The sequence below is a fragment of the Canis lupus genome, chromosome 8, assembly GCF_048164855.1.
Source record: "Canis lupus baileyi chromosome 8, mCanLup2.hap1, whole genome shotgun sequence".
NCBI lineage: Eukaryota > Metazoa > Chordata > Mammalia > Carnivora > Canidae > Canis > Canis lupus.
The window spans coordinates 47,450,529-47,464,768 of NC_132845.1; the positions used below are offsets into that span (position 1 = coordinate 47,450,529).

At 41.6% G+C, this 14,240-nt stretch overlaps 1 protein-coding gene across 2 annotated transcripts in view; it reads right to left on the reverse strand.

Annotated features, from left to right (window-relative positions):
• Positions 1-14,240, reverse strand: part of CPPED1 (calcineurin like phosphoesterase domain containing 1) — a 100,108-nt gene that overhangs the window by 71,477 nt on the left and 14,391 nt on the right. Inside the window, exon 2 of one of the 2 annotated variants that reach the window (XM_072835840.1) lies at positions 10,637-10,855. In XM_072835840.1, the coding sequence (XP_072691941.1) occupies positions 10,637-10,855 (219 nt within the window). The remainder of the gene's footprint in view (positions 1-10,636; positions 10,856-14,240) is intronic. The other variant, XM_072835839.1, reaches the window with a different exon arrangement.

Consider the following 14,240-nt stretch of genomic DNA (forward strand, 5'->3'; position numbering starts at 1 on the left):
TATACATGTTATTAGACAAAATTCATTTAATTTTGCATCTAACAGCTACAGCTTATTACACTGGCTGCTCCCAGACATTTACTGCAACTCACTGTTGAATATGTACTATAAGCCAACTTAGGATACAATTAATAAAATGTTTGACATAATGGGAGGTTTTGGTATGATGTGGAATATGCCTTAATGTACTTTTGGGGAAAAAAAAAGATGAACGAAGGTATATTATCCATATGAAATTTCTAAAATTGCTACCTTACAGATCAATACAAAATTTCTTCACAGGGATATTTACAGATTATGGAAGCAGTATTTCACCCAAATAATACATAAAGGAAGGAAGGAATAATAAATTTTTTATACAACCCAAATAATATATATTGAAAAGAACTTACATGGTTTTCCAATAAACTATTCAGGAAATAGAGTTGGATATAAATATTCAACAATCTAGAATTCCAAACATGCAGGTGAATTTCTAAATTCTGAGGGTTAGAAAATAGGTGCCCCTCAGCAGTTCTGGCACTTAAAGGTGCCACGTTTCCAATCTCTCATTATTTTTTTCATTCCACATTCTAATCACTTGACCAATTACCTGATAATTGAACTTCTTTGGGATCATGCTCCTTTTTAGTATTTCATTTAGTTGCAGAAAATAGGCCCATCAAAGCGGTGAAATGTCCCAATTCCAGGAAATGAGTGTTTACAGCAAAAAACAATGAAAGATATAAATATTCCCATCAGCTTAGCACAAGCTAGGAAGACACTGGTTTTGTCGATTTGCTATCTACTTGCTGGGGAATTCTGCTGCAAGTTTCTGCAGCATCCATCTGCCATCTCTGGAAAACTCTCAGGGCAGGTCAGAGGGTAGAAGTGGGCTCCAGAGCAGACCACCACAGTTTCTTTGCCAAACGGCATCTATGATCTTGGCTGACCATAGGGAAAGTGTCCTCAGATGGAATTCAAAAGTAGGAGCACTCAGCATCGAGGTTCCTTAAACCATCTTTTGAGTCATGGAGCCCACGAAGGGTCTGATGAAAGCTAAAGACCCTCTCCCCTCACCACTCCCCAAGGCATCTATGCAAAGACACTGGATTTTGTCCAGTTTTATGGGGCTCACCGGCTGGACAAAGCCTATTAATGGACTTCACACCCAGGGCAAAAAACTACTTGAGAAGTCCCCTTATTGGATATTATGTTACTTAGTGCCCCAGAAAGAAACCCCCATAAAAACTTCCTTTCAAATCTAAGATATTCTAGAAAAAGCTGTGCCCATCTTAGAGATGGGTTTGATTTTGTTTCTTTGACGACTGTCTTTTTTTCTTTCTGGCTAATCTACCATTTCTCTGGCCAACCACAGAGAGGTTTCTCTGTTTCTGCCTCCCTCCCTTGGGTCATGACTTCATATATAAACTTGTATTTTCTTTGGTCCTGATTAGTCATTCCTTACTTATATTTTTTTATTGTGCGCTTCTATTTTTAGCCTCTCAAACACTTCATGGAACAAACAAACCAATGGGACAAGGCTTTCTCAATTTTCTATGTTTGATCCAAACAGCAGAAACCAAAGAAAAAGAATACAGAAGGGCTGGTTTTTTCTTCTTTTTTTCCTTAATCAAAAGGCAATTATTCACAACCTCCTGTTATTCAGCTCCAGTCATTTCTTTTCACTGAATAATCAAACATCCACATTTTCCTAGCCACAATTAAGAATACTTTGAGCCTTTACTTGAAGGTAGAGTTTCCACCTTTGAGGTTATACTTTGGTCAATCATAAAATCCACACATTGACTAGGATGGGACAGCTCTGAATGGCGGACGGAGTACGTCCGTATATGCACACAGGGAAGGGCTCTCCATCTGGGGCCTACAGGAACCAGTGAACCCATATGGGGAAAAACTATGTTTTCACTAACGTTTGGTATTTAGTATTTCCTCCTACTATTAAGCGGAAAATCACAGAGGTATTATTAAGGCTCCTGGGACTTTGCCACCAACAGAAACTACGAGGACTTTTCATATACTATTAGAGTTGTAGACACCTCACCATATTGTTTAAGCTCAGCACCACTTTGAAATTATAGTAGTTATTTAGTCCTGCTGTTAGACTGTGTTGTATAATAGATCAACAAAAAAGTATGTATTTTATTCTATCAAATAATTTTAAAATATTTTGATAAGTGTATTTCATTATGCTTGGTTTCCTCTGAAATCCTGTGCATTTTATTTTATGCATTTAAATAGATTACTCTGAGAGGTGGTACAGAGGTGGTATGTCAGCCTGCCAGAGGGGTCCAAGGCATAAAACAGGTTAAGACGCCCTAACGGAGGACAGAGAGCTGACACAGCCCAGCAGCGAGCATAGTCCCTTTGCCAAGATGCCACGCTGAAAGTGTTGGGGGGCTAGGGGGAGGGGTGCAGGCAAGGATGATCACAGCTGCCAACAACACTGCTTCTGATCACACACCTAATCAAAAACAACTTTTCAAGTAATTCTCCAAGCTCCCTAATTAGTAATATTAGGTAAATTAGTTCAAACCACTTTCAATCAGTCTCAGCAGAAGGAAGGTATTGTTGCTGATTGCCTGGATGTTTTAACAGGCTTATAATGGATGTGAAGGATCTAAGGAGCCATGGGGCTGGCTGATTGCTCCAGGTTACCACTGCTCAGCATTCAGCCATACACAACCTGTGGGAAGAGCTGAGGCTGACAGCCCTGCCCATTCCAGGGCCTGGTGGTATCTGAACCCAGGCACGTCACTTTCCAGCACTCACAAGACCCCTTTTATGTTTCAGTATGTTGAGCAATATGGTAAAGTGTCTTCAAATCTTGGCATTTCTTGAAACCTGGAGTAGGCACTTAGAAAAACTCAAGGCTAATCAATCACAAGGTGAGGAAATGAACATACGTTAACTGAGCTTTTAGAAGAAAAAAAAACCAAAACCCAAGAGCTACAAATCCTACTGTGATGGGGACAAGAGGATTTCTGTTCAACGGAAACTTTTGAGTAGCTATGGTGTAGTGGGCAGTGCAGACATTCAGCACTCGTACGACAGGGACTGAGGTGCTGGTGGCAAAAAAGAGGTAATATGGAAGAGCAGGTCAATCCCTGAAACATATCCTCTGGGGAACCACACAACAAATTGACTACAGTTCACGTCAAGCAAATGCTAGAGCAGATCCCAAGCCCAGACAACCCATTTGACTTCAAGTAAAACTAACTGGTGTACCCAAGAATGTCTTACAGCAGCATTGTTTAGATTAGCTCCAACATGAGGAGATTATCACTCCTCGTTATGGCCTGAGGAGAGGATTAACCAATTATGAGATCCAATCCATGGAATGCAATGCACTTACTAAAAGCCTGACATAAACCTCTATGTATCAACATAACAGGATTTCCCAGGTAGATGGAAAGGGAAAAACTAAGTCACAGAACAATATGCACAGAATAATGATATTTTTTTTTATTTTTTTTTTAATTTATTTATGATAGTCACAGAGAGAGAGAGAGAGAGGCAGAGACACAGGCAGAGGGAAAAGCAGGCTCCATGCACCGGAAGCCCGACGTGGGATTCGATCCCGGGTCTCCAGGATCGCGCCCTGGGCCAAAGGCAGGCGCTAAACCGCTGCGCCACCCAGGGATCCCAGAATAATGACATTTATACAAGACAAGGTTGCTCACATATGGTGACCCCAAGAGAATGACTTGGGTGAGGTTACAGTTTATTCTAGACGTAGATTCTAAATTTTTAAAAAGGGAACATATTCACATATTTATGTAATTTAAAATCTAATAAAATAATAATAAAACTGATCCTTATCAACCCGAGTTTGAACATTACAAAAGATCAGAATGGAAAAAAAAAAAAAAGAACTTCCTGTTTCTGTGTGTCCACGTTCCTTTTTTCTAGGTCAAGCAAGGACTTTTGTCTGTTTTATTCACTGATGTAGCACAAGCACCCAGAACACTGCCTGGCACAAAGTAGGCACTCAGCAGAGATCTCGTAAATAAATGAATCGACTGTTCATTTAATCCAGAAATGCGTACTGGGTGCCTCCCGGTGTATGGGCCACTTGCTTCACATCACGGGAAACACAGAATGATTCATTTGACTTGCATTCAGGGAACACCCTCCCCGTGTCCAACTGTGTCGGGCGCTAGATGAAAACACATCAATACAAGCACATACACCCCCTCACTGCCCCGTAGGAACTTGAATTAAGCTTGGTGGAAGGTGAACTTGTAGAGGTTGCAGGGATGAAATAAGGCCTTTTCCTGGCTAGAACCTTAATTCTGGCTTTGTTTTTCAATGCCTCTGAGGCTTTGCTTATCATAGTCTGTCTTATACCAGAATTACGTTCATATGTTTGGTGCCTGCCCAGCTGGGGAAAATGAACACCAACCCTCCCCGATTATGTGTATGCTGGAAGGACAAATGGCTTACTCTCTGCCCAAAGCCCAGATCGCCAAAGCACTCCATCTTTGCTCAATGGCTTCATTTCTCGACTCTATTCCTTCATCCTAGAATTAGAAAACTCCAAGTGAGAAAGGCATCTTGATGGTCATTTGGCCATGGCTACTCCTATCTGGACCTTAACCCAGTCGTTCACATCTAATTTAAGGCAAAAGGCTACCACACTGCATGAAATAGGATTTTTCAGGTTTCGCTTGAGTCTTTTCAATAAAATATTAAAAAAAAAAAAAAAAAAGAATTGAGAGTGCAACTAAGGAGTGAATTGCAAAAGAAAAGAAAGAGAAAGAAAGAAAGAAAGAAAGAAAGAAAGAAAGAAAGAAAGAAAGAAAGAAAGAAAGAAAGAAAAAAAGAAAGCCACCTCAATCCCGCTTATTAGTAATTCTACTTTGCATTTCCGCAGCATCTCCCAATTCCTAATCACCACTCTGTTGATCCCTTTACTTTTAGCCCTTCTCAGTCACATCTGCAGACACCCAGCCCTTTTCTGCGTGGAACTTAAGACTTTTCCACCTAAGTGGATTATTCTGCACTTATCTATAGCAAACATCACCCTGGTGCACATATCCTCTCCTTAGACTTGTCAGAGTCCTTTCGGAATTCAAGTACATTTTCATATCCTGTCCCTTTGGTCCGAACAAGGTCCCAACCCAAAATCCATTTTAACTTTGAAACTAAATCATGGTTCCCTTGCAATGGTGTGGTTACCTTAGGGGAAAAGTTATATCAGAGGGAGGAAAAAGCCTTCTGCTTCTAGTGATGAAGGGCTTCTTCATCCATAAATCCAAAATTATCAATACTGCAAATTCATATGTTCTTATCCTGAATCAAAGTGGCCACACCTGCTTTGAAATTTGTTGGAGTTTTTCAGACTCGAAAACAGCAATACTGTGCATGGGGCACATATGAACTCACACCTGGAACTGGGTCTTGGGCGACATCCCATTGTGGACACAGTAGCATTTTGCTAGCAAAACATATGAATATTCTCACTAAGTAGGAATGAAGGGAGACTATAAACAACCTCATGTCAGTTCAGGTGAGTTTTGCTGCCAACTGAGTTAGTTTTCAAACTTGAGAAAAACTCTTAGCTTTCAGAGCTTTCTGGATTTTGGAATAGCACATTAAGGGATCATGCACACGTACACGACCCAAATCAAAGAACCAGTTCTAGATCTCCCAAACATCCCACATAAGATCCTTTTATTTATTTATTTATTTTTATATTCTTTTTTTTTAAATTTTTATTTATTTATGATAGTCACACACAGAGAGAGAGAGAGAGAGAGAGAGAGAGAGAGGCAGAGACATAGGCAGAGGGAGAAGCAGGCTCCATGCACCGGGAGCCCGACGTGGGATTCGATCCCGGGTCTCCAGGATCGCGCCCTGGGCCAAAGGCAGGCGCTAAACCACTGCGCCACCCAGGGATCCCCCACATAAGATCCTTTTAGAGCATGCGTGTGTGATTGTTTTCCTGAATATTCTGGAAAAGTTCTGTTTTGACTCTGCATGGCAGAGGTCACTCTGCTTTAATTGTTCAAACTGTTTAGAAAGCAAAACAAAGGCCACAAACTTAAAACATTTCCCTGTGAGAGCGCAGCATGAAAAATCCAAAAGTAATAATAGTTCTCTTGTTAGGCATCATTATCTTTAACAGTTGGAGGGAATGTCCACAAACCACTAGTGTACACACCAAAATTAGGCATCATTATCTTTAACAGTTGGAGGGAATGTCCACAAACCACTAGTGTACACACCAAAATTGTACCTAATGCAGAAAACACAGGGCCTGGTGCAAAAAAAGCAAAGCCAGGTACATTTTTATCTGGCAAGTGCATCTCAAACTTAATTGTCCATAAGTTCACCTGGGAATCTCATTAAAAAGCTAATTCTATCTCATCAGACCTGGGTGTTGCAAAAATTTTACATTTTGAATAAGCTCTTCACTGATGCTCTGGGGTCCACCCTTTGAGTAGGGAGGTTGCCACGTAAACTATATGAGGTCTGAAAACAGCTGGACCTGAGTTAGATCCTGACTCCACCACTTATAAGCTGAGGAACCATGGGAAATGTATGTAACTGCTCTGAGCCAGTTTCTACCATTAGTTAAAAGGGAAACAGCAAGGACACCCCCTTTTCATGAGTCTAATGAGTCGGTGAGCTAGCAGCAGCAGTCCTAGCAGATACACACCCTGAAGTGCATCCCATGCCATCTGTGGTAGGCTGAAAAGGGCTCCCAAAGACGTCCTCACCCCAATCCCCAGAAGGCAGTGACTATGTTATCTTACATGGCAAAAGGGGAATTTGCAGATGTGATAAAGTTAAAGATCTTGAGATGGAGAGGTTATCGAGAGGTTATCCAGGGTTATCTGCGTGGGCTGATAATCACAAGGCTGTTCATAAGAAAGAGGCAGGAGGGTAGGTTCAATAGAGAGAACATGAGAAGATGAATCAAAGGTCAAAGGAGAGAGAAGAAGCTTTGAACATGGGAGGAAGAGACCATGACTCAAGAAATATTGGCTGCCTCTTAAGTAGGAACTTCTAGAAGGAAGGCAACCCTGCACACTCACTCTAGACTTCTGACTTCCAGGACTGTGAAAGAATAAATCTGTGTTTGTTTTAAGCCACTAGGTTTGTACTAATTTGTTATAGCAGCTATAGGATACTCATACACCATTACTAAAAAAATGCTAACACAGGCTTGTCTCACTTCAGGTAATAGAGGGTTCTTCCAGAGGCTGAATCATGAACTGAAATGAAATCATGTAACAGTTGCCTGGGTGGAGGTCAATGAACAAAGAGCTGGTCAAGAAGCCTTTATAACCAGGGAAGAATTTGCTCTCCAGCTCTCTGTTTTGTTTGGTTGTGGCAATTTTTAGTTGATGGGCCAGACACGCATATTAATAACGAGCTGTTCTACAGGCTGAAAGGATCTCTTGTACTCTAATTGCATCACCACATTCCGATCTGTCAAGTTCTCCACGTGATCTGGGGAAAGCTCAGAAGGTTCCTGGGGACAGCACCAGTCAATGCCTCCATGTCAGGGTGACCAAACAAAGTAATAACCCTAGGCTTCAACATGAAGGACTGAAAATCAATGGTCTCAATATTTGTACAAATCTCCACTTGCTATTTATAATGTGGTTTATTCTATAGAGAAGCTTTATAAAATAAGGGAAAAAAAAACAAACAAACAACCAGGTAACCAAAAAAACATCTGCAGAATGAAAACACGTATTTTAAAACTAACTAGACTTTGTCCTACATTTCTTGGGCTTTCTCTGCAGAGCCTGGTACCATGAAGGCCCCTCACCATTCCTGGTTTTACACTTCCCTTACCAGATTTTAGGATCCATGGGAGGGTTGGTTGTTCATTTCCAACCACTATATCCAGAGCACGTAGTGCCTTAACTGGCACTCAGTGTGTACACAGTAAGAATGTGTAGATGAACAAATATTGTGATGAATATGTATAATGGAAAAGTGTGTTACAACTTTCATTAGAAACAGCATTATTCATAAAGTTCTTTTTCTCCAGTTTGAACTCAAAACTACTTGGCCCAAGATATTATTTATGGTAGAATTAAAAGTATGCTTTCTGATTTTATTTGCCTATTAATACATGCATCTGATAATTAACAATGTGCTAAGCAGTCAAAGCAAATAATTACTTTTCTAGTGGCTGCCCCAGCATATGAGCTAAATGAGGAGGAAGCCACTAATTGCATATTAAAAAATGGTAACTAGCTTTAAAACATTCTGTTTAATCTCAGACCACAATATTCAAAATAGTTACAGTCCTTCACTGGCTCAGTTACAATCCCACAAAACAGTCCAACTCTTCAGAACAGATACGAATTCTGCTCGGGTCACACTGAATATAAAATATGTGTTCAAAAGACTGACGGTTCACATTTACAAGGTCTTCCGACCAATGGAAAAAGTTAATCATAAAAACCGTATCTTCTAATTTACTAAGCTCAGTATATTTTATGCAAGAAGCACTGAAATTGCATAGAGAGCTTTTATTTTAAATTTTATTTTGAAATATGACTGATTACATTAACGTAATTCAGAATAAGTCAGTAAACATCTACAAAAACATGTTACATAATTTTAGTCAGTCTTAAAACATTTCTGTTTTCAAAGAAAAGAAGCCACTGGTCATAAAAACTGTAAACCTGGAATCTAACCTTCAACTATCCAATAAAAGCAGAAGTTTGCTCACTGGATGGTCCAGAGTGAGAGATCTAGCTGATGCTACACAGTGCATATTACACCAAATGATTCCAAAGAACCTAGCTAACAGCAAAATCAGAGCATCTGGAAGCAGCATTAATCTGGTCAACTAGCATCTTACCTTGGTTTTACCTGATAAACCAAGACTGAGTCCTGCTATGATTTCTAACTCCATTAGAAACTGGAGCATCCTGTAGTCACTTTAGCAATGTACAATATCAGCACCAGGAAACCCTTGGTCAAGGGTCACCAAGGATGGCCCAGTTCACATGCAGCTAAGGTTTTACCTCTCTACAAAACTTAGCAACATCCTGCGAATGTGCTTCTGTACCAAGCTGCTGAGACATCCACCACTTGCCCAGAGAAACAGAGCTCACTGACCCTTTCTTGTGAAGCCCCAGGCTATTGGGGTTTTGAATGCTTCCTGCATCAATGGGCTCTTGGCTCAGAAATGGAGGTTCTGAGAAGGTAAGGGGTCTGTCCCAGTTTACCCAGCACATCAGTGGCAGGTGTGGAGCTGGCATCTGCCTATTTTGGGTCTCTGTGCACTGCCTTATTTTTCTTCTTCCCTACCTTGCTGCATTTGTACAAGCCCAACAGTAGGAAAGGCTGCTTCTCCAAGGACAACCACTCTGGATTCTACCCAGTGGGACCCAACAAATGACATGGGAATGTCCACATTCATAACTTTGCATTAAATATGTATAAACAGAGAATGAAGTCCTCCTGCTCATTATACTCACTGGACTCTGGAAAGAGTGATTCTGGGCAGCCCCTTTCTCACATCTTCATTTTGGGATTGTTTTGGATAGGTAGGCAGCCAGACAAGTGAACCCTGAGGGGGGAGAATGAATGCACCCCAGCTTACCACAGAGTGCCTCAGCTTCTAAAGGCACTGGAAATTACAGGACTCAGAGCCCAGGTTTACAAGATAGTATTAGCCAAATGTGCATGGCCACTGCAGTGTTTTCTGCAATGGTCTTCAGGTTTTCTGCAATGGGGTGTCTGCTCTACCTCTCTGATGGGCAGGCGCAGTTCCACCAGCTTATATTTGCTCACCAGGGTTTATCTTGCCTGGGGGAGAAGGTATCAGAAGAGGAAATCAAAATACAAGAGTTCTAGAAGGTGTTATTTTTACATTCTACTTCTCTTATCTTGAAGGGAACCATCCTGCTCTTCAGACCACACTGCTGCGGCAGAGATGACCCCACACCCTGGCTACAAGGGACCACGTGAGCTAGACAGTAGTCAGTCAAGGACTTTGATTGGACCACCTAGAATAAGGCACTATATGTTGTGGTTTCTGTGACAAAGATGTAAACCCAGAAACCTAGAGAGAGCCTGCATAAGAATGAAGTCAACCCAGAGGAAAGCAGGGCTGAGTGAAAGAGACCAAGTCCTGATAACAACCTAAGCCTCTGGATCCAGCCATATCTGAAGCCCAGATCTGCCACTGGACTTTATAGTCCCATAAAGGAATATGCACCTTTAATTAAAAAAAAAAAAAATTGGTTTAAGTTAGATTTCTGTCGCTTGCAAATGAAAAAGTAAAAATACAGGAGAAATTAAAGTGCAAGAAGAGAGGAAATAAGAGAAGATAGCACTTATAGATATGGTTATCTGGAAGCAGTTCAAGTTTGTCCCCTGGAAATAAAGGTGACGTGGGAATCTGTTCCATTTTTCATAGTAAGTTCAGATCATCAGAACTGTAGCTCTGCCTAATTACTGTGATTAATCTCACCAAATTCTAAATATAAAATGAGCGTGCATTTTCTGATGTTCAAGGATACTCCAATAGCCATGGAGAGAAGGAATGCACCATTACTGAATACAGACGTCTCCTATTTTTTTTTTCTTCTTTTTTCTGCCCAAATGCAGCCATGATTGGGAGGAGAGAAGGTCACATCAACAGCACAAGTCTTACCTGGCATGGCATGGATGAGGTCCCCGCAAAGAACAAAGAATCTGGGTTTGGGCTTCAACTTGTTGATGGCCTGCACAGCTTGCTCAGTTAGACGGATCTCCTGGCCCCACTCGTCACCGCCACTGTCGCTGTCCCCAGTGGACCAGGCCTTCATTAGTCCAAACTGTGGGTCTGCTCCTTGGATGAAGTAGAATGGGCCTTTCCATTCCCTTTCCTTTTCTTATAAAAACAAAACAGAACAAAACAAAACGGAGAGGGAAGAAATATTATAAAATCTGTCAGGGAAAGCATCCAGGTTATCGTGCAAGTGGATACAATATTTTTCTTAAATTAAGTAGGTCATTTTAATAAGCTGCTGTTCAAACATACCATTTTCCTGTCATAGTCTAGAGGATTTTGATTTATACTAATTATGCCTGGGACCTGGTGGTTCCCAAAGGCCAGGAAAAACCACGTGGGCTGCAACAGCCACGCAGCCAAGCTGTTTGTTTAAAACTAGCCGGCCAGAATGGAGCGCAGAGGCACAACAGCACGCTGTATAGAGGATATTAATGTTCAATAATAGTTTTTTTAATTAGAATTAAAAATACCAGAAATTGAAAGCTGCCAGAAGTATTATATTTAAATTACTAGGTGAAGCGCTTTCAAATCTTTTATGCCAGGCTTAATGGCACAATTTGCACTGTTTCGGGGGATGTGACAGCATTTTAATTATAAAACTTGGAGCCTGGAAGCTCCGGCTATCTGGTAGGAAATGCAGTGCCAGAAATGAAATCTTGAAAGGAGTTAGTCAACGAGAAGAAAAAAAAAAAATCAATGCTAACATTTCAAAGGCAGCATAATGTGGGCTTAAGCAAGGCATGAGGCTGGGGGGTGGGGCAGTAAGGGAGAAGGAAGGGAGAGGGGATTCTTTATGGTCTTGGAAAGGGCCAAGCACCAAAGGGTCACTTGAACCAGGATTATTAGGCTTGTCCTTCCTATCAGTTCCAATAATCCTAAGCTTGGTGGGCCACAGGTCTCTACCCGTATTAGCCAGAAGGACTGCAACCAGTACTTGCTTTTGCAGAGCTGGAATGGCCATTAGTGAGCATGGAAGCCCTGTGGGTGTCAAACTTTTTTTTCATGGGGACAGCATCTTCCCCTCAAACAAAATCTTGTGTGGTAGACCAACATTGAAAAAGAGAGCCTCCTCTGCCTAAGCTGGATCTGAGGACAGGGCAGTCTGAAGACCCCCAATTTACAGCCCCTACATTTACCCAATGAGAACTGAGGCCCAAAAAAGGAACATGACTGGCCTAACGGCCACCAGCAATCACTGGCAGGAAGAAAACCAGCCCACAATCAATCTTGAGACTGTTTTCTTCTTCTTTTTAACAAATTAGTATATTTTGCATGTTAACTGAGTAAGTGGAATTTCCTTTGGAAGTCATGAAGATATTACGATTTCCAAAAAGCTCCTTGGAGTCATTTCATGTCTCTGTGTTCAATTCATTTATTGAATTGATAAGTATTCACTGAGAGCCTACCATCTGCCAGCCCCCATATGTGGTGCTGACCATACACGGCTGGACCTAGACAGACAAGGCCCAGCTTTCCTGGGGCTTAGTCCTCATGGGGGAGAAAGACCTGGAACAAGGAAATGAGCAGGGAATGGAGCTGGAGCAGCAGGTCTAGGAGGGTGAAGTGAGAAGTGATGGCTAATTTCAACTGGATGCACAGGGAAGGCCTCTCTCTGAGGTGAATCATCTATGGTGAGAGCTTACTGGCAAGGAGCCAGGCTAACCTTTCTAAATATGGTCACCACCCTTCTGCCCACCATGCCTTGCTTACTGTCTTCTTAGAGCGGACCTCTGGCTTTAGGACTCCCTTCCTTCTCAAGTGCTTTTTCAGAATTTACAAATGCAAGTGTGCGAACTACCTGCACATACTTTACTGAACAAATTGCATATGCAAGTTACTCCACCAGTTCTTGACCCACAGCTCAGAGACTGTTAGCTGCTCAATCAAATCACAACCAACTTGAACTCCATCTTTTTTTTTTTTTTTAAGATTTATTTATTCATAGAAACACAGAGAGAGAGGCAGAGACACAGGCAGAGGGAGAAGCGGGCTCCATGCAGGGAGCCCGACGTGGGACTCGATCCCGGGTCTCCAGGATCACACCCTGGGCTGCAGGCAGCGCTAAACTGCTGCATCACCAGGGCTGCCCTGAACTCAATCTGAACAAGGAGTGCATGAAACTCTGAAATATGCATCTCAGTGTTAAGGACAGCTGTCTAGCACAATAACAGACGTGAACTTGTATTTATTGAGCCCTTACTACGTGTGGCAGAAAGAATACCAAAAAGGTCCCAAAGATCCCTTGGTCAAAGGGTACAAAGATTTAGTTCTACAAGATTTGGTTCTACAAGAAGTTCTGGAGATTTACTATACAGCAGAATGCCCACAGCTAACAATACTGTATTGTATACTTGCAATTTGCTGAGAAGATAGAATCTATGTCAAGTGCTCTTACCACACACATAAATAATGATGATGATGATAAAGGGGTGACAGGAACCCCTGGAAAGAGATGGGTATGTTTATGACCTTGATGGTAGTGATGGTTTCACAGGTGTTTACTTATCCCCAAACTCCTGATGGAGTTATACACATTAAATATATACAGCTTTTTACATGTTAATCATGCCTCAATAAAAATGGTCAAAAAGAAAGAAAAAGGGCAGCCCGGGTGGCTCAGTGGTTTAGCGCCGCCTTCATCCCAGGGTGTGATCCTGGAGACCCGGGATCGAGTCCCACGGGATCGGCTCCCTGCATGGAGCCTGCTTCTCCCTCTGCCTGTGTCTCTGCCTCTCTCATGAATAAATAAATAAAATCTTTAAAAATAAATAAATAAAATGCAGATGTGTCCAAAATATTTAAAAAAAAAAGAAAGAAAAAGAGAGAGATTAGGCTAGAAAAAGACCATGATTTTCATCTCTTTCTCACACACACACAGCCCTCCCTCTGCAGGTAAAAGGTTGCCGTGCTGTGACCCACCTATTGGAGAGGCCAACATGATAAGGAATGGAGGCAAAAGCCCGTGAAGAGTGGAGACCCTCCATGCAACAACCCAAAAGGAGTGAAATCCTGCCAACAATGACATGAGTAAACTCGGAAACGGACTCTCCCTTATTAGCTGGACTGTCAGATGAGACCATGGCCCCAGCTGACATGGTGCCTAAACCCTGTGGGAGACTCTGCAGCAGAAGGAAACTGTGACACAGCACAGGTTTGTTGTTTCAAGAGCTGCCAAATTTCAGGATGCTCTGCTATAAAGTGATAATAGATACTGAGGGATCAGGCATTAAAGATACATAGTCAGCAAGACTTCTTCAAGGGTTGAAGGCTGGTGTCGTTTAAAAAAAAAAAAAGAAAAATGAGATTCCAATTTGTGTTTTAAAATTAATTGTTGGCATCATTCATTTATTTTACTTGAATAATAACCTTTCTACATTGAATGCTTTTAACGACATTCCTGTTTCTGAGGCAGTTTGCAGAGCTGTTTAAACTGGGCAAATTAATCAGAATCAGATCAGGGAGGTGATCGTCATCCCAAGGTTGG